Source organism: Chrysemys picta, chromosome 6, assembly GCF_011386835.1.
Source record: "Chrysemys picta bellii isolate R12L10 chromosome 6, ASM1138683v2, whole genome shotgun sequence".
Classification (NCBI taxonomy): domain Eukaryota; kingdom Metazoa; phylum Chordata; order Testudines; family Emydidae; genus Chrysemys; species Chrysemys picta.
The window spans coordinates 33248152-33269670 of NC_088796.1; the positions used below are offsets into that span (position 1 = coordinate 33248152).

Genomic DNA, 21519 nt, shown 5'->3' on the forward strand with positions numbered 1-21519 from the left:
GAAGGCTCTTGGTTTACATGGGAGTAAGGTCTTCTGGGAATTATACTTAATTGAAGTGAAACAGTAGTATTTGCTGCTATTGACAATATTGGTCCTTAAAGTTAAAAATATCCATTTTCACTTTTGTTCTCGCTAGCTCCTGTGCACTCACTCAATGCACTACTTTTTGTTTAAATAAGACTTGTGCAAGGACCTGGATAGCTTATTGAATTAAATTCCAAACCTTTGAGTTACGACTTTACACCTAGTTGTTCCACAATTGCATGAATCAAAGTGGTGATTTTAAAAGCATTTCATTATTGCAGAAATATAATAGACTTTAAGGTCAGAAGGGACCATTATGATCATCTAGTCTGACTCTGCACAATGTAGGCTACAGAATCTCACCCACCCACTCCTGTATCAAACCTGTGTCTGAGCCATTGAAGTCCTCAAATCATGGTTTAAAGACTTCAAGATGCAGAGAATATTCCTTTGACCATACTCCACACTATATCATCCGACATAAATTAGCATTAAAATTCTCTGATTTTTATAGGTTTAATCTATATAAAATGGAACTACTTTAACATGGTGCAGTATGATTTCTTAGAATCAGTATTTAGAAAAGAGCATTTAAGGTCATCTGGTCCATATTTGGAGCAATTTATACTGATGGATGCCTGGGAATGGATGCGGAAAAGGAAATGTTGTAGGGCTCACTATTGTCCAAAGAGAAACAAAGTAGAGCAAAACCTGCTCAATTTGTCTTGCTTCTGATTTATTTCCTATGAAGTAGTGACTGGATACGTTAATATAATCATGACATCTTAGTAATTTGGTTTTCAGGAGTTTTTATGACTGCTATTCTAGTCTCATGAGAGGGAGATAGTATGTCCTTTTAAAAAAAAAAAAAAAAAAAAAGTGTCTGTGTGTGTGTGCGCGACACCTGTAAACTTCCTGTGGCCATTATATGAGTCAACAATCCTATTACACAAAGTGCTGCTGGACCTTTAATGGAAATAAGTGGTCGAGACCTCAGTTTTGCATCTCATCTGAAAAATGGCATTTTAAGCTAGTGTGTGCTACTGTTATGGTGGGTTACTGGTTAGTATTGTCTCTTAAGCAAGACTCTCACTTACTGAGTTGCCATAACCACTTCCTGTAGAACCTGTTTGTACCTTTTTGCTTTCCTATCTGGGCTGGACCAGTACTTAATCTGTTTAGTCCATGAGATCTAATAGACATGCAGCACAAACAATCAGAAGTGCAAGATGAATATTTTGTCTAAAACTCTCAGCCTCAATTGTTATAACTTTGTTAATCTGTAGTGTATAGAGTTGAAGATTCAGTCAAGGGAAACAGAGCAATGATGTGTATGACTGCTCCTTCCTGGTCTCTTGCTCTTTTGATTATTTGTGCTGTACTTCTGCTAGACCTTATGGAGTAAGCAGACTGGGCTGGATCATTGCTTAGATGGCAAACCAGCAGGGTATAACTAGGTGCTACAGGAAATATTGATGGCAATTAAGTAAATTTAAGCTCTCTTCCATCCCGTACCTTTCAATTTTGATACTGAGAAATAATGTCTTTTGTTACAAATACTGGTGGTAGCAAGATAGCAATGGCATATTGCCAACAATTGCAAATGATAGGAAGCTAGGAAGCAGTATCAAATCACTTCAGCTATGTAACGGTTATCTTTCTTGGTGTAAGCCCAAGTAATGTTAAACAATATCCCTATTTCCATTTATTTGGAAAGTCATAATCCAGAAACTTGGCTATTGTTGTAATTCTTAACCACTACACTTTTTTTGTATTTCATTGTGATATGTTTGTTTTTATCTATATATATATATATATATATATATACTGCATAGTGTATATGTACAATCTAAACCTTTTACAGTACAGAAAAATGCATATCACTAAATTTGTATTCTACAACTAGTAACAAACATTTTGGTGTGTCTTCTGGCAGAATAAATAAATCTTCTATACATGACACTTCTAGAAAGAATATTCTGTCTATTCTTAATATTATGCTTTGAAACTAATACAGTTTACAAGATGTGTTGTAAGGTGTTCTGCTGTGATTTCCCCACCACCATTAAACATGCTGTTGCATTATTCTAAACTAGAGAATAAATTCTACTCACACTGAAGTCCCAATGGCAAAACTCCAAATGACTTCAGTGGGAGCAAGTTTGGGCTCTCTCTCTTATAGAATACAGGCCTAGTTTTCTATTTTTTCCATACAGTTTCACAGTGATTCCCTTCTTTCCATTCAAGTAGAAACATTCATAACTTCTTCCAGGAATTAGTCAAATCAGGCTGATGCAATTTTTCTTTTTAATTTCACTGAACTTATGAGGCCAGTTTTAACAAAACTGGAAAGCAGAATTATAGAAATTAAAAATGATTTTATTTCAAAATAAAGATTTCATTTCCTTTGCTTTATTCTTGCCGCTTTGTGATTCCCGGCAAAAATATATTTGAGCGCGAGATCTCTTTATACCTCATGTGGAAGTATGTGGAACTTACTACTTACATTTCCAGATACTTTATTTTTAATTTCTAAGACACAATTATTCTATCCAGCAACAGACTGAACCCGTTATACTTTTTAGTGCTTGCCTTGTCTGATGCTGTTTTGTTGAATATACTTTGATACTTCACTATGAAATTTATCAGGACACTGAGGGAAGCAAAATATTTCTATTTATTTTTATTTTTAGTACTGTCTTTAAACAAATCTTTAAAAAAGAGAGACACTTATGTAAATATCATTTTTGTGACTTTGTCACAGAAAACTAGCTTTTAATATGTACATTTTTGTATGAATATAGTGCAGTGTATAAATAAGGTAGTTTCCTGTGTTCAGATTAAAGCTTGAATTTTGAGGGGACACCATTTTACACCCTTCTCTTCCTTTCATGTTTCCCACTTGAGGTGAGAATTAATGTATGGAATTAATGTGGATCTGCACTCAAATATGTTAATGGATTAGTGGAATGTTTTTAGAATGGTGATCAAACATGCCACTGTTTGCCATTTTATTGCTTTCTCTCAGGACAAAACAACCGCAAGTGATATTGACCAAATGGTCCAGGGAAAGGCATGTTATACTCTAGTTTTGGAGTGACTTTGCATGCCAGGCTTTTTTTTCTGGTGGGACAGAAAACAGAGGAACTGTTAGATTGGCATATGCATTGAAAAAGGAGGGGAAAAGGCTGCTCAAAAAAGGAGTGGGTGTTTGCAAGCTTCACTCAGACCAGATAACTCTGCTCAGAGACCTCTTCTGGATGATGACTGCTCCTTTGGCATATGCTGTTAGGTTTTTAATTGCAGTGTAGATGTACCCTATGGCTGGGGCTCAGGCTAAGGGGATGTTTAACTGCAGTGTAGACATTTGGCCTCGGATTGGATCCCAGGCTGTAAGACCCTACAAGGTGGGAGGGTCCAAGAGCTCAGACTGCAGTCAGAGACCAAATGTCAACACCTCAATTAAACAACCCCTTAGCCCAAGCTCCATGAGCCCGAGTCTGCTGGCATGGGCCAGCCACAGGTATCTAATTTCAGTGTAGACATGCACTTAGTGAAATAAAAGATATTACAAGAGGAACATCTATCAAAAACAGATTAGAACCCAACTGAAAACTCCCACACCTCTGACATGTTCTCCAGAGTGTCTTTTGTAGATTCATCACCCTTCTTTCTTTACCTGAATATTTTTCACTTTTAGCAAAAAAAAAATGTTTTTAATGTAAACATGAATTGAGACACTAGTCAACGTATAGACTTTAATTTTTCTGCTATTATACTGTATTTTTCCTTTAAAATATAATAGTAAAGTCATCCTGCTATGAATATTTAGATGGAGGAACACATTATGGGTTACACATGTTGTCCACAGAATTATTATAGTAATGCAAAAATATTCTCTATGCCTTAAAGAGAATGTTGTGTTCCATGCAATATGGAATTTCCAAAGGGCAAATATCCTCCCCCGTCCCCCCATGTTTATATCTATTAGAAAAATGTTTTCTGCCCATATTCAGCTTATTCTACTCCATCTTTCTACTTGTGCTTCACATTGATTTATTTTCTTATATTTGTTTCAAAAGGACCATAATGAATTCCAGAAATGTACATGTTCTCCTCACCTTTATTACAACCCAAACAATTTAAGCACAGTGAATAAAAACTCTTATTTACAGCAGCTACATAATATATGTGATTAAAATTGCCCAATGGCCTGTTTTTGTGTGTTAAGTCATAACTATATTTTGATTGCAATACATTTTCTAAGTTTAAAAGGAAACTATGATTTTATAGCAAAACCTGATGCAATTTATTACTGACCTATCAAAACATATGAGGGTTGGGGGAAGAACAAACTCTCTTAAACTCCTGTAAAGTGCAGAAAATGTCTATTTATTCATGTTTTATAACAAGTGTAAACTGTGGAGGTTAAGTAGGTGGAGCAACCGGAAGTAATTACTAAGGCCAGTGGCATTTCTGTGGTTTAATACAGGCAGAAGCTAATTATTCAGTTTTTATTTAAGTGAAATGATGCCAAAAAGGAGGGTCCTGCAGAGCAGCTGCACTCCTTCAGTATTACCCTAATTTACCACAGACAACTGTCACAAACAGAACTTTTAAACTTGATATATAGCCACGAAAGTAAGGAGCCTTTTGTCTGGAGTGCATGCAGAAGAACTCCTTTATACAAATCAACCGGCAGATGACGGACAATGATGAAAATTTGATTCTTTGAAGTCATAATGGTCATTGAAATGTGTGAAATTCTGGTATTGAAAAGAGAGCGGCTAGCAAGACTCTAAATCCTGGGTGGCTGCTGGAAGCTTACTGGGAGGTTTTTCTGCATTTTGACATCAACTTCCCATTGCTTGTTCCCTGCTTCCTTTATTTTAAAAAAAGGGGGAAAAGTTAAACAGTGGATATTTGATAGCAGCATTTCACACAATTTTTTCATGTGTGTATGAGAGTTTTCATAGTGGAGAGATGAAATTTGTGCGCACCTGATTCATATGAGCAAAAATTGTAACTTTCATAAATATTAATATGTAAAAAAAAATGTTTTGCTCTCCTCCCTTGCCTTATTAGTTTCTTTTTTTTCCCCAAGACTGTCACCTTTGGAGTTTGCCATAATAGTGGGGTACTTTAACAGCCCCCTCAGAAATGAATTAGGTCACCTTCATGATGAATTCTACTTTCATTGACCTTAAGTCTGTGAACCAGTTTTTTCCTCTTTGGATTCTGTAGCTCATCAGTAGGAAATGATACAAGTGTTCAACAGCCTGGATTTTCAATCCTACAAATCTTTCTAAATAGCATAAATTAAAAAGAAACGTCTCTTTGATTTGAAAGACATTAAGAATTTTTGAGGGGGGCTAAAAATAGACATTACCAAAGTTTTATGATATGTTGCAACATGCTATCAAAATGATAAACCTTTTTTAAAGTTATTTTCTTAAAAAAAAAAAAAAAAAATAAAGAAAATATTGTATATTCATCATGCAGTACAAGTCAAAATTTGTTTTTTGTATGGTAGGATAAATAACATCAACTAAAATCTGATCCAGTTTTGCCAGCCTACTTAATTTTAAGCATTGAACAGTTCATCTCTTTAATCTCAAATTTCTCAGTTTTTTTTCTACTTTTAATATTTGATACCTTTATCATTTAAAAAAAAAAAACCCTAACACTAAGTATACTAATACAAAAGCAAAAATTTGTAAGAAGCACAATATTAAAAAGAATGAGAGCAAATTGAAAATAGCTGTCAAAAACATCTTTGTTTTGGAGAGTTTGTTCACAGGTAATTTCAATGAGAACTTGAACTCAGAACAAAGCACTGAAGACACAGAGAAAGTTCAACTTAGTGCAGCATAGTTCTTTTCAAGTATTATATTGTTTTAATGGAATCTTGGAGCGGGAGCTTTAGCCCATTGAAATGTCGCTTAAAGGACAGGTTCTTCTGTCACTAGCTGGAACTGTGTGGATGAAATGATCACAATAGAGTGTTGTAATGCATTTTAAAAGTGTGAGAAATCAGTTTGTCTAGACTAAGAGTGCGCCTACGGGGAATAGGAATTTTAGAGCTTCTGTGCTCTTTAGGTGTCAAGTATGTGATAGATGCCAAGCCTTTTTATTCCATATCTTTGGCAACAGCTCAGCTATGCTACAGTACCTTACATGTCTACTGCAAGCAAAAACAGTGATTCTATGTCAAGACGACTTGGGCTTCAAAATCCAGAAACTCATTGTCCTAACAACTGTCTGTTCAATTGCCAACTTTAAACTGGGGAAGATATCAATAAACAATTGCTAGATTCCCAGAAGGCATGGAAACTTTAGCTATAATGAATCAAAAGTATGGAGAGCTAGCAACATCATATAGCTATTTTAATGTCTTAAAACAGGCAGTTTTTATTTGCACTTTGAAAAGATCTTCATAGGATGAATCGCATGCTGCTAGAAAAGTTAATTTTATTATTTGAAGCCAATCAAGTGCCCCAAAACTGTGACTTTTTTTTTCTTTCAGATAAACTAGACTGGACATTTATTACAAAAAAATTATAATTACAGTAATCACTGTGTTCTTAGGGCAGCATAGTGCAATTTTAAAATCATATTCAACATACGCCAGTATTAAAATTATTACATTATATGCAATACTTTTGTGTTCTTTTTGGTGTGGAGTTTAGGGCTCTAGGGGGAGTTTACTACCATCAAAAGAGAGAATTTTAAAAGTGTCCTTAAGTTTATTGTAATCTCATTTAATAGAACACCTTTTTATCCTGAAGGATCCAAAAGCACTTGAAAACTTGATAAGCCATAGATATGGTAGATACAAGAACTGTTTAACCATCATCAAAATCCAGACATCTCTCTGAATCACTGTAGATGAAAAAATTAGTTACAACCAATTTGTGAGTGTCAAAATAAATCACAGTTGCGAAAATGGCAATATTAATGAAATTAAAAATGCTTTTCATTGTACAATTTTTGTAACTATCTTTGCACATAGTAGGATCAATATTATTTCATCAACTACAGTGTTCAGTTTCTCTGTCGCTCACACATACTTGCCCCCATGTATATTTGTGTGTGTGTAATGTAACATTAATATATATATATAATAAAGTATGGTTTACTACTTCGTTTCTATAAACAGACAAGCCATAACAGTAAAGCCGCACCTAATTTTTACTGCAGATGAAAAAGTATTTGGTTGATTAAGCACAAAATTTGTTGCCAACTCAAATAAAAACTTCAAAGTATTTCTTTTTTAAATTGTAGTTTCAGATTTTAGCAGAATTAGAAATGCCAGTCTGTTAAAGTATGTTTTGTGTACGTGTTGCAACATTTGAGTAATTGTTAGTGGTGTATTTTTAATATCATGGCTAGACTGGTATTCAAAATAAACATTACTTGGGCTTAAGGAAAACACTCATGATTAAGTTGTTAAAATATTTTGACAGTTTGCTTTAGGTATAGTCTGAGCTCAAATTTTACAAGTTGGAAACTTCCTGTGTTTTTCTTTCATTCTGTTTTAGTTATAAATGCAGGACAAACATTTCACTCTCACTCCCTGATTTAGTTCAGACAAACTGATCTTTCCAAGTTTATTTTGTGAAGTGAAACAAAAAATGAAATTCCTCATTTCTAGGGAGGATCTGGTGACAGCATCAAAAGCTTTTAAGTTTGCCACAGAACAGAATCCTATGAAGTTGGTAGCTGAAGACTTAAACCCAAAATGACTTGTTTGCCTCCTCAATTCAAGTCCTGTCACCACTGGCAAGATTAGTTCAATATGCCCGAAGTTCAGCTGCACATTTCTGGACCTTCACCAGATGAGCATTTGTTCCTGGAGAGAGACAAGGAGACAGAGTCCTAGAAGCTCCCATTGGCATTAAACTTAAAAGTATCTGAAGTCATGAATTGTTAGCTGGCTTCTTTCAGCAGCTTTGGATGAAGAATTTGATGATCCACTTTACTCTGTTCAGCAGGTGTCACAGTGCTAGGACGAATTGACATGCTAGTTATATTTAATTGCTGTTTAGTTTTTAAAGTGTGTTCATTTCAGTTATATCCAGAAAAATTACTCTCACCAGTGTCTCTCTCATGAATAGATTGATTCTTTGATGATTATTTTTTTGTCTATTTTATTTTTGTTACCTATTAAAACTTTTGTGTGTCTTCATGGTCTTTATCTAGTGCTTTACTGTTGAGTACAGTTAAATCTGGTTACAAGACAATAGCTTAATTAGCTACAGCATTCTCCTACTAACCTTTTCCACTAAAACTTGTAAACAGTTTTGCTTTTTAAATTATAAAGTTCCTGCAGACTTCTTCCCCTTATAAACAAAAAATATAATCCCAAAACATCAATACAACAAACACTGCATGAACCTTAATGAGAAATTTCCCAATCAAAAATGTCAAACAGAATATATCTTTAAGTAAAATGAGTCATAATATCAGAAACTCATCAAACTGAGCCTGCTGTTTGAGGAAAGATGAATTTACAGGGTATACCTTCATGGGGTTTTGGGTTTTTTTTTTTTGTTTTTTTTTTTGTTGTTGTTGTTTTTTTGTGTTTTGTTTTTTATTAAAAAAGGTTAAAGGAACATTCCTTTTAAAATAAAGAAAAAAAATGTGTGGGAGGTAGTGAACATTGATACTTATATTAGCTTCTTTAATAGAGTAGTTTTAAACAAGTTGCCTTTTTTTCTCTTTCTGTAGGATATCACTCCTTTAACTGGCGTTCCAGAGGAGCACATAAAAACCAGAAAAGTTCAGATTTTTGTCCCAGCGCGTAATGCTATGCAGGCCGGTGTCAACAACACGAAGAAATGGAAGCTAGAATTTGATACCAGAGAGCGTTGGGAAAATCCTTTAATGGGCTGGGCATCTACGTGAGTCTGATTTTTAAATGATTTCTCCTCTCATATCTTCGCAGATTTTATTTTGAAATGCCCTTTGTATATGTAAATCCATGTGTATTTAACCATAATTATAATAAATGGTTGATGGGTCACGGTGATCATGATGAAATTTTAAACATAACAGTACACGTGCTGCTCTCTCTATTAGCATAAATAGGTTTAGAAACAAATTTAGATTGCATTGCTCCAGGCTAGAAGAGGCTGGAAAAAAATCTTCAATTTCCTTCTCCACCTAATTTAAGTGTATGGCTCAAAAATCAAGGATTATGTTTGCATATGCAATATAGTAGCGAGTTGTAAGCCTCACTGTAGTTGACTGTCATTAATTACACCTCGTCCTAAACCCCTCTGAATGGTCCATTTTTAATTAGCCAAAACTTCAGATAAATGTATCTAGTTCATGAACAGTCTTTAAATATATTTCTTCATAAGTATTTACATCACTTTACCCACTTTTCAAAATTATGGTGTATTGCTTGGTTTGGTATGCTTTAAGATGTTTTGTTGACTTGATGAAATAAAAATTGCAGCAGTGATAACTGTAGAGTATCACCTACTAAACAGTCTTGTCCCCGTTTTGATCCTGCAGAATTTTTATAGCATTTCATAGGCACTTTAATTAGTGGTAGCAAATTTCATAAATTATCAGAATTTGGCACACTTCTCCTAACATCACTGTAAATTGCCACTGAAATATCATTTGCTACAGACCTATTCTGAAAAGTTAGCACTTACACATTGTCAGCAAAACTTGTTTCAATATCTCACCCATTCCAGAATTTTTTTGAAACATTGGAAAGAGCACAGTCCACATTTCCCCTAGCAATTATTTTATATTACATTAGAGCTTAGTACCAAAGCGACTGAAACTAAACCCTTAATTATCTTTGTTCTATGTGGTTAAAAAAAACACACCTTAAAGTTGAAATAGTATAGATTGTTTATTGGTTTAGCTCTTTAATATTCTAAATCCAATCACAAAATATATGCATAATTTTTAAAATAGTCTATTTTTAAAATGTATTTTTATTTGAAAATTAACCCTGGGCTCAGGTCTGTTTTGCTATGTTCCGTTTCCTGTACAGTAGTTGATACGACCAACACCTATGTCAGCTCCCGGATGCCCAGTGTAGCAGGAAAAATATTGAATTCAGAAGTGAGCTCTTAGCTGGTAGGAGAAGGAGAGAATGATTACTAACCAGCATATTTTAATACAAATGATTTTGAAATGTTAAGCCTATGAATGTAGTCTATTAATGATTTGCCATCTTAAACAGCTCCCCTCAGACTCCATGTTTTTCACCTGTTGGTCTCTAATAGTCTTAAACCAGTTTTTTTTTAAGGGCATCATGCTCTAATAATAATGTAATAAAATAGGATTAGGCTGATTTCTATACTGTACATAACCACTGAACTGTCATCAAATGTTTCAGAGTGGTAGTCTTGTTAGTCTGTATCAGCAAAAAGAATGAGAAGTACTTGTGGCACCTTAGAGACTAACAAATTTATTTAGGCATAAGCTTTCGTGGGCTACAGCCCACTTCTTCAGATGCATGCAGTGGAAAATACAGTAGGAAGATATATATATTTTCATGTTCTCTGTGTATATGCCCAAATAAATGTTAGTCTCTAAGGTGCCACAAGTACTCCTCCTTCTTTTTGTCATCAAATGGTAAATCATAACCAAAATGTTTTTAAACAAGTAGCTCAGAAGAGAGAGGCTGTGGATCACCATTTTCCCTCTCTGTCCACCCCTTTACTCTCCCCCTTCCCCCCACTCAACCAAGTACCTAACAGTTAAAATATGTTCTTTATTTCTATCTATATTTGTAAACATCTAATGATACTGTAGCAGTATCCAGTAACCCCTGCTTTAGTTAAGGTTGAGTTTGAACTTCTATCCTAATCCCGTACTTTTCAGCTTTTTTCAATTTCTTTTCCTGGGTGAAATTTTGCCTAATTTTCAGCCAAAAAGGCAACTTTTACATTTACAAAATAATCCTCCAGAAGAATTAATGTTGTTACCAAGGTCTTGTCTATACATGATAGTTATTCCAGAGTAAGGTGGGGTGTGAATATAAAGCGGAATAGCGATTCCAGAATAATTGTCTGAATAACTCCAGGTATGGACTCTCTTATTCTGGAATCAGTGCGCCTTTTTCTGGTTTACCTTAATCCAGATTGAGCCAATTTTAAAAAAGACAATTTTATTTTGGAATAAGTGTGCCCACATGGAATTATTTAGAAATAGTTATTCAGGTGGGATAGCTCAGTGGTTTGAGCATTGGCCTGCTAAACCCAGGGTTGTAAATTCAATCCTTGAGGGGGCCATTTAGGATTTGGGGCAAAAATCTGTCTGGGAATTGGTCCTGCTTTGAGCAGGGGGTTGGACTAGATGACCTCCTGAGATCCCTTCCAACCCTGATATTCTATGATTCTATGAGTAGCTGTTCTGTGTACATAACTATCTAGTAGCATCGCACCTTCAGTTATCAGAGTTCAATACAAAGATTAATAGGTATAAACTAATTTATAAAACCTTTGACCCAGTTGTGTTTACACTCAATCCAATGGGTAAATTTTCTTTGGCCTACTTACAGCTTATTTCCAACTAGCTGTTCAACGCAAGAAATAGCTAAGATTTTATTTTCTTCAACATAGCTCTTGCAAAGTGGCTATCAGTGCAAGTATTCTTCATTGAACATCAAATCTGTGGTTCCCATCTTTTCATACCAGTGTCCTCCGTGATGTATTGGTGATGGCGACCTGCCATGCCATGCCATGCCACGCCCTGGAATAGTTGCCATGGAGGAGATAGAGGACAGCTGTGTTTCCATTAGAGGTGACTTCTTGTACGCAAATAACTAAGAGCGCTCATATACTATAGTAATAGACCATTTAGAAATGTGTATTAGTAAATAACTTGCTTCTGAGATCTCTGTTGGCAATATCATGCCCTCTCATTTATCCTCTAACATCTGCTCTCTGACCTTCAGCATCCTAATTTTGGCAATAGCCAACTTACAGAAAGAGGGAACACAGTTGTACCTTTATATAGGATGAACAACTTCTTCAGAGATACTCCCTGGTGAACATAGAGATCAATAGGCAATCTGCTTTATATATCCTCCATCCCCATAGTATCTGATTGCTGGAAAATTGTCACCATATTTGGTACTGAACAAACTTGAGGGTTTTGTAACCCAGACAGGATTTTACTCCTCTCTCTCAGGATTTTACTGCTACTTCATAATAGAGGGTGGATCTCTTTTTCACAGAAGATGATAGCGAAGATCAAAGGTTCATCACGTGGTCCCTTAATATACCTAGTGGTCATGCTTTGGACTAGTTTCCAGTTTTTAATTCTCTTCATTGCCTTTTTATGAGATGTCCTTATCTTGGTGGCTGATGGACAGTCTGTTTCCCCCTCTTCACTTTCCTCTTTGAGGAGTAAGATGTTGGATCACTGGTGGATCCCATCTGCACATTAGTTTGCCCAGTGGATAAGATTACATGTTTCATCTTTTCTGCACTGGAACTAGATTTTTTTTTCTCCCCCTCCCCCCACCCCCCATTCAGAGGCTTTCTTCTTTATTGGAGAGTGTCACGTCCTTTGTACTGCTTTTCCTCTTCATCCATCCTTTTGACTTCCTAGGATGAACAGCCAAGAAGAAACCCCTATTGCAGTTCTTGCTGTTCAGCCTTTGGCTTTTTCAGTGATCCACCTCCCACTTTCTTAAGCACTTGCTGTCTCAGAACGGCAGGACGCCAGACTAGGTTTTATGCTCCAGTAGTGTTACCCCAAACTTCTTCCTAGAATTGCTGTTAAATGTGCAGGTTAATCAATTACCATATAGCTTTACTCCTTTGTTTTCAGTTCTCTAGGTGGAATTTTTATAGCTGCTAAGTGGACCCATAGTTTTTACTATGGTTGGACCCACATTTCAAAAATCATTTTGCCACTTTGTGCCTTTCAGAAATGAGACTAAGACAATTGATCTACAAGTAACAATTAGCTTATGTGTTTGGGCTTCCGAACACTACTCGTTTAGCTCAGAGGGCTTCTGGACTTGTTTTATTAGGGTAGAGATGGCTTCTGTTGCATTTAAATGTGAATGTGGAGGTCATCACAAACATAACTTTGTCAATTTTCAGGCAGTTCTAGATGCCAGGTTTGCTCAGGTATTCTCTAAGTCAGTGGTTCCCAAACTTGTTCCACTGCTTGTGCAGGGAAAGCCCCTGGCGGACTGGGCCGGTTTGTTTACCCGCTGCGTCCACAGGTTCGGCCAATCACGGCTCCCACTGGCCGTGTTCCCATTGGCCTGGAGCAGTGAACCGCGGCCACCGGGAGACGTGATCGGACAAACCTGCGGACGCGGCAGGTAAACAAACCGGCCCGGCCCTCCAGAGGCTTTCCCTGCACAAGCGGCGGAACAAGTTTGGGAACCACTGTTCTAAGTATTCCTGGCCTACTTGCTGTGAAGTCTTGCTTTCCCTTCTGCAGTAATGTAGATTCACAAAGCAAAAAGAGTAAAGACAGGCTCCTGTCTCTTTAGATTGTTCAGTATTTACATCTTTCACCTTTTCAATCCCTCAAAATTCATCTTTCTTTTTCAAACAGTTTTAGAATTTAAAAGGTTGTCATAGAGCACTGGTTGCTTATGTCATTGGCATATGCTTAGGAACTTACATAGTTACAATTTTAAAATATCAGTTTCTGAAAATAAAACCAAAAGTTTAACACAGATTGTTTGTTTGAAAAACAAAGAAAAATCTTCCCATGGGAAAAATCTTTTTATATTGAAATTAAATCCTAACTTAAAAGTAAAAGGACTCAGGTTTGTTTGGGGATGATACATTTTCTTTATGGTGTCTTTAAAAATGTATACATAAAGTGGCATTAGTTAGACCATGAGGTGCAAACATTAGTATACAAAATGCTTAGTGTTACACTTCAAATATATATTAATATTTTATGTTTTATATCTTACAGTGCTGATCCTTTGTCCAACATGGTTCTAGCTTTCTCTACTAAAGAAGATGCCATTGCCTTTGCTGAAAAAAATGGTATGTATTTGAGAATTCTAGGTCATGGCAGTATTTGTGTTTGAGTCCATTTTGTTTAGATAATCTTTACCATTTGGGAAGAAAAGTTACATTTAATAAAGTAAGTAATAGTGTTTTGAAGCTAACATTCTTTAAGTACCAGTTTTAATTTTGATAATTACATATTAAAAATCCCTCTTTAATTATGTAGTTACCTCATAGTCAGTAGCAGCTCTGAAAACTTTTGGTTGTTGTTGTATGCCTACTTACGAATTTGGGAGATAGGATTTGATAGCATGTGATCAGGGTTCTATTCTTGACTCTGCTGTGTCTGATCTTGTGCGAGTCACTTAACCGCTCCCTCAGTCTCGCCATCTTTGAGATGTTTATTTCACTGTGGTATTGAGAGGCTCCATCCATGTTACGTGTGAGGCAATTAATTTCCGTTTGTTAGAATGCACTAGAAATGCAAGTATATTAGTAGTAGTCATTTTTAATTTTGATTTGGCAGTCTAATGGACTGCTCATATGCATTAAGATAAGCACATGCTTAAATCTCTAAAGGATTTGGGCCTTAATCTTCTAACAGGCCATTAGAAGTACTATGTATACAGTAAGCAGTGTACAGTGTGTTAAATAACTTTTTAGACATTTTTTCTAACAATGTCCTTTGCAAGTGGAATTTGCAACTGCACAAGGAATTTGCTCCATTACTCCAGCTTCCGCACACAGTTCTGCCAATGAACTTCATCTTGGCCTACAAACGATTACTATTTTCAGTCCTAGGCACCTCATGAGTAGGGAGTGCCTGTCAGATCAAATTGGTGCCAAATTATGTGGTATTTATGATGTGTGCACACATGCAGGGAACTAGGAGAAGCCCTTCAAAGAGATTTTCACTTAATTCCTGTCACTACAGGTCATAACTTGCATCTCCAGAGGTGAAATACTAGGGTATTAAACCACAATGTTGCCTAATCTTTCCCCGTTCAATGTATTTCTGAATTTAGAGTGGTCACAGTTCAATTAAAAATAAACTGAATTAATTACCCCCCAAAAATCTGCCTGTTTCCATTGGGATACACAAATTACTGTTTCAGAAAAAGTTAAAGAATGCAGTAGTTTTCATTCAGTCCCCACAGCACCTTCATCTCCCTCAAGGGCTGCAAGGTATGCAATGCTGCATGTATAAAGTACTGGATGAAAGGTGATGAGCAAAGCAGGAAATCAGGAGAACCCAGAGCTGCCTTAATGATAGCACTTCTGTTCCACTGCCAGGTTTTCAGCTTAATAGGTGCAAAACCTAAGAGGGGAACACATACTTAATCATCTCGTTAGCATAAAAATCAGGCTTAAACCCATCTCCTTGGACATGCCTAGTCTCCACTCTCCCCCTGTCCTTTTAATCTGCGGACTTGAGTATGATGCCTGATGTTTACTACTGCTCATTGTGGAGGACTTTGCCTGCCAATTTACCTTATTTGTGCCTCAGTGGCAGTGGTGCTGATTCAGCCTTTAGCAACATGTAGGGGATTGCAGGATCAAGGCATAAAGCCTTGTATAAACACAGAAGCTGCTCTAGTTTAACTAGGGGTGTGATTTTAAAAAAATACCAGTTCGGTTTGCACTAAAGCACTTCCCGATGCCAGTAAAATCAATATAAACTAGTGTAAAATCAATATAAAGTGTCTACACAGATGTTTGTACTGGCTTAAGTGATTTGATTTTAATATCACACCTTTAGTTAAACTGGTGCAATTTTATGTGTAGCCCTTATCTGTCTTCAGACCTTATTAGTTGAGGATCTTAAAACAGGCAGACCTGGAAACTTAAGTTATTACTTTGTGCGCGTATAAATAAATAAATAAATAAAGCCTGTGTATATTGGGGGAGGATGTGTGTGTCTATATATATATAAATACAGCGAGTCATGACAATGTCACTATATTTCATTCTACTTTAAAAAACGCATTCATAAATACTTGTTAAGAGAAGAGAGATCTACTGAATCTCCTCAGGTTCTTCTAAGCTGGACCAAAACTAGTGTTCAGACCAACAATTTGTGGCAATTGCGCTAGTAATTTAAATTATAAACTTGGGTACATAGTCTCTGTGTGTGTATATTTATAAAAAATAAATTAGGGAACTGACTCTTCCCAGCCAGCTCCAAACTGAAACTCTCCAGCCCCTTCTCTGCCTTTGTCCCTTTCTCGGGCCAGGAGGTCACCTGATCTTTGTTCTCCAACACCTTCAGTTGGCACCTTTGCAGAGGAAGGGCCCAGGCTATCAGGAGACAGGGTGTTGGCCATTCTCTGTGTAGACCCTTGCACACCCTTTCCCTCCAGGGTTCTGCAACAATCGCACACCCTTATCTCACCACCTAGATACTTAAGAAATGCATAGGGGAAACTGAGGCACCCTCACAGTATTTAGAGAAAACATTAAGAACATTCCCACTTTGTCTCACTCGCATATCTCAAATATATCTTACATATAGGATAAGAGATGCTTAGAGCAAATGCAAGACTGTGATTCGCTCAAAGGGGCTTTGCACAAAAGTGTATCTTCTGTTCTCTCTGAATGGCACAAAGCTAACTGAATACAGCCAGAATGTATACATTAATACTGTCATGTTATAAATGTTTAAAAGGTTCAGAAGTATATGTTGGGGTTTTTTAATTTTCTTTTTTAATTTAACTTTAAGGAGGAAATTTACCCTTTCATTGACATCAGTGAAACTTGTGCTTCTGTAAATTTCTAACTTAAAAATGGAAGCATTTCAACTGTTTAATGATTGAGTGAAATCATGTTGCAGAAAGGGAGCCCAAACTTCATAATAACAAGCGTTATATGGCAACTTTCCAGATACCTGGAGGTTATGCCTAATTTGCATATTGATTTACATAAACAGTATTGTCACTATCTCCACTTTTCTGACCTTTTTAGCATTTCCTTTGCAGAATTATCATATTACTTATCTTTTAATGTTTTATTCCATTCTCTCTTATCCCCATTTTATTCTCTCTCTCATATATACACACACACACACACCCCGATATAACGCGACCCAATATAACACGAATTCGGATATAGGTAAAGCAGTGCTCCGGGGGGATCAAAGCAAGTTCGATATAACGCGGTGAGATTTTTTTGGCTCCCGAGGACGGCGTTGTATCGGGGTAGAGGTGTCCTTTTCTTTTTACTCCTTTCTACCTAGCTTTGATTACTTATTCTTCTTTTTCCTGGCCTGTTTTCTCCCTCTTTCTCCTTTGCTTTGCAAAGTCTCCCTTCTCTCCAGATTCTCTCCCACCCCCTTTCCCTAGGTCTCCTTTATCTTTCCTCACATCACCCAGTCTCTCCTTCCCTCCCTAACTTGTCATTTCCCCTCTTGCTGAATTCCCCCCAGCCTCCCTCAAAGGGCACATGCATTCGCAGAGTCATGGTGTCTCAGTCTGACGTAAAATATAGAGATGTGGACCCATGAGATTATGGGACTATATACCTCACAGTCGGTGCTCCCTTTTGTGCTTTCCCACTGAAATAATGCCCTAGGAAGGAGTAGTGAAAGTTGAAGTATGCAATATCTGATATCTGACAAACCTGAGAATAGGCGTAGGTCACATTTAGGGCTTCTCTATGTTATAGCATCATTCTCTACTGCTGATTACAAAAGAATAAACTAATAAGTACATATATATTATATATCAGAGGTGTTTATATTTCTTTTCTGTTAAATATTTAAAGTTTTAATTTATATTTCTTTGTTCATTTGCTCCATATTATATGCTGTATGTGTATTATTTAAAATTCTCTGCATGTTTTTCCCCAGGCTGGAGCTATGATGTTCAAGAGAGGAGGATTCCAAAGCCTAAATCCAAGTCTTATGGTGAAAACTTTTCTTGGAACAAAAGAACAAGGGTGTCCACGAAATAGGTTGGCATTGGCTATCTCTCTGTCTGACTGTGAATAAAGTCAGCTGTGCTGTATTTATAGTCCATGTATAATACATCTCTTAATCTCCTAATAAATTTGACCTTTAAACTACAGATGCATCTTGTGGTGTCTATTTAAAATGTTTTTGATGTCTCCAATTGAACCTGTTACAGCCTTCCCTATATAGAGAGGAGATTTGGGGTGTTCATACCTCTAGGAAATTGCTGTACTCGGAATCCATTAAAAGGAATGTTTGAAATCAGCTGCAACTTTAAGGATTGTGCCTTGCCTTTCATAGTAATTTTGTAGTTCAATACGTTGTTTAAAATCACCACCCTTTTATGTAGATGTTCTGTTAACAGGAACTCCTCTGTTTTTGTTGTCATTATGTACAGGAGAAATTCATCAGTCTGACAGCATGGTATGGCATGCAGAAGTCGGTATCTGCTTATTATTTAAGCTGTTTGGTGGAACTGCATGTACTATAAGCTCCTTTCAGTCCAAATTAATACTGTGCTGTAAATGTGACTTCCTAGAAGCATTCATAATCTGAGTAACAAGCTAGCACTGTGTGGTTGTGTTTAAAAATATTGTATATTCCTATGAATTTGAGCTGCAGTCTAAAAGATCAAGATTAGTAAGCCCTCCTGTTCGATATACCTTCAAAGTACAAGTAGATGGGAAATTTTAATACTTAACTCGTACTTGCAAATTAAATCAGAGTAGTAAGGTAGCAGCTATAAGGTGCTCTTGTAACATTAAATATATGCTAATATACCTATTTTATCACACCTAAATTTTACTTTTAATAATATAGAAAGCAAACACTTACCTAAACTGCAGGTTCCATAAAAATACTACAGATGTTTCATCAGCCTTTCTACTAAAACATGTAACCCAGCACTGTGATGGTGTATTTAATTAGAACGTTTGTCGTGTAAAATTCTATATTTGTAGTCTTTGACTTACCAGTGTCTTTTCTTTGCCCTTTATTATTTTTCAGTAATTTTGTAATTGACAAGTTGAGACATCAGCAGATAGTCACTGACGAGACTTATAAATGTTGGTATAAAACTTGTGTACAACAAATAGTTTACCCTGAGTCCCACAAAAGAGTGTTCAGACAAGTTCCATTTTTCAGATGGCTGCTGCTATTTATAGGACAAGACACTTGAAAATGGTGCAACTGCAATCCATTTGTACACTGACCAAAGGAAAACACAAACAGATGTCTAGGGTGACTCAGGGACATTACAAGAATATCACGGAGTCTATTTCACAAAGTTGTCCCAGTGTGCTGGCTGACATTTATTTAAACCATTGTTTTTTTACCCAATTTCAGTATAATCAACTGGCTGGCTGATGTTGCTGCCTTCTAAACACAGAACTCGTATTCCAGACACACCCTAGTTCATTATCTTTCTATTGCATTGTGCATGCGATGATGTGCGGTGGCATCTAAGTTACTCCAGAAATCCCAATGTGCACCAAACTGGAGATTTGAACAGCCCAGATTCCATTGCGTCGCTACATCTTTCAACCCGACTAGCACTCTGTCCTCCACCAAGGAGACACTGGTAATAAAATCCATTCGATAGAATCTTTTGGTTTCCTTTCACAAGCCATGAACAGCAAGATCCAGCCTCCACATAGTGGACCTGGGGCTCCTGCTTCAACCCTTCTCAGTACTCTCTGACCATCATGGGCTAGATTATTTTTTGGTTGGTTGGTTTTTTTGGTCCTAAAATATGCAGATTGGCACCTATTGGTGTTTCACCTGGTTTTGATGAAGTCTTCAGTCCTCCTCAAGCCCAGACCCTATCCGTTTTCTCCAGTCACATTCCCTGCTTTCTTTTCCTGCATTTGGTTGCAAGCCATTAAAAGTTACAGGGCTAAGTATCTCAGGAACAAAGACACTGATCATGGTGGAAAGCTAGTTATTGGCTGAGCCTGCCACTATACCATCACTCTTTACATTCAGTTCAACAGCATTTCTCTGTATAGAATGCAGTAACTTTTCAATGCGCGTTTGATCAATGTGAAAATATGAGGGAATGTTCTAGGCATCAAGGGCCAGAGCTGTATATTTTGGAGAAAAAGGAGGAAAAAGAGGCGGGGGGGGGGCATATGAATACTCTGCTTGCTCTTAGCAAAGTGACAACCTCAGGCACATCTGTAATTGTCAATAGCTCAGACTTGTTCCTGGCACCCATTAATGCTTTTCAGCATAACCATACTCCTTGAAATAGTGTTTCACATATTGACAGCCTGACTGACTTATCAGCCAGCCAGAAAATAGAATAATGACTTTTGGGGGAAGGGGGAATGGAGGTGTGCACGCAGCCCCATCATGGAGAGGCAACATGTGGGATCCTAGTGGGGGGGGGGGGGATTGGGAATAGGGCACACATACCCCCCTGGTGGGGAGAGATTGGAAAAACCTCATGGGGTGGAGGAACAAAATGGCCCTTGCATTGGGGGAAGGTCTGAATTGTGAGGAGGAAATGGTGGGGCAGATAGTTCCTGGCATGGTGAAGGGGGGAATGAGGGTGTAAACAAAGCCCCTTTTATGGGGGCAGAATGGCAGACTCTTGAATGGATATGGGGGAATAAGGGCACAGAGCCCCTAATATGAAGAGAATGGGGGACAGAGGGACCACACAGACCCTGACATTGGGGAGAGGGAATGGGGCACAGAACCCTGGTAGAAAGGAGGATGGGGGGAGAAGAATGGGGTGGCACACAGAGCCCTTGCATTGGAGGAGGTTGGGGGATCCTGGAATAGAGGGAGGGCTTATAGGGGGCACAAAGAACCCCTGCTGGTGGAGATTGGGGGAACCAGGAAGAGGGATTACATAGACAGCCAATCATGGGCAGGAGGGCAAAATGGGCGCACACAGCCTCTGCTATGGAGGGCATAGAGCAGAGTGAGTGGTGAATTATCTGTAACTTGAAATCAAGGACTTCCAGGACTCAGCCAGAGGTGGTGGGCCTATTGCAGGAGTGGGTGAGGTTCTGTGGCCTGTGATGTGCAGGAGGTCATGATGGTCTCTTCTGTGACTCTGTGAGCGTGCACACGGAACCCCTGGCAGAGGGGAGATTGAAGGAGTTGCAGGCAGTCCCTGAAAACAGGATGGGTGGGTGGCACACAGGGAACTTGTGTAGGAGGGGAATGGAGGTTTGTGCAATAAACTCAACCAGAGTGTCTGCCCCCCTAGTCATAGCTATACCTACTCAGGCCTTCAAGTTCTTTGCTCTGCTATGTGGGGACAAATTTATTCTCAAAATCAAATTGGATATATGAGCCTCATAGGAAGAACTAAGCACAAACACAATCATAATGTTAGAAATAGGAAACACTTTTTAGATAATTGGCTCCATCCCCTTGCTAGTGCAACACCAGAAGATGGTTTGCTGTATGATTCCAGGTTTGACCACAAATTGCACCAGATTACATGACTATGGCACCAAATTGATGCTAAAACAATGAAGAAAAGGACTCCAGTTCTAGCTGTTTCTGTATGAGGTGTAGTTCATCTCTTCACTGAACTGTGCATGCTACAATATGCAGCAGAGTCTTACT

At 37.5% G+C, this 21519-nt stretch overlaps 1 protein-coding gene across 2 annotated transcripts in view; it reads left to right on the plus strand.

Moving 5' to 3' along the window:
- The window catches only part of NDUFS4 (NADH:ubiquinone oxidoreductase subunit S4), a 55768-nt gene extending 37719 nt beyond the window's left edge, over positions 1 to 18049 (plus strand). For both annotated transcript variants that reach the window (XM_065598945.1, XM_065598946.1), the window contains 3 exons: positions 8755 to 8927; positions 13951 to 14024; positions 17833 to 18049. In XM_065598945.1, coding sequence (XP_065455017.1) covers positions 8755 to 8927; positions 13951 to 14024; positions 17833 to 17936 — 351 coding nt within the window. In that variant the 3' untranslated portion in view covers positions 17937 to 18049. The remainder of the gene's footprint in view (positions 1 to 8754; positions 8928 to 13950; positions 14025 to 17832) is intronic.
- Positions 18050 to 21519: the final 3470 nt, after the last annotated feature.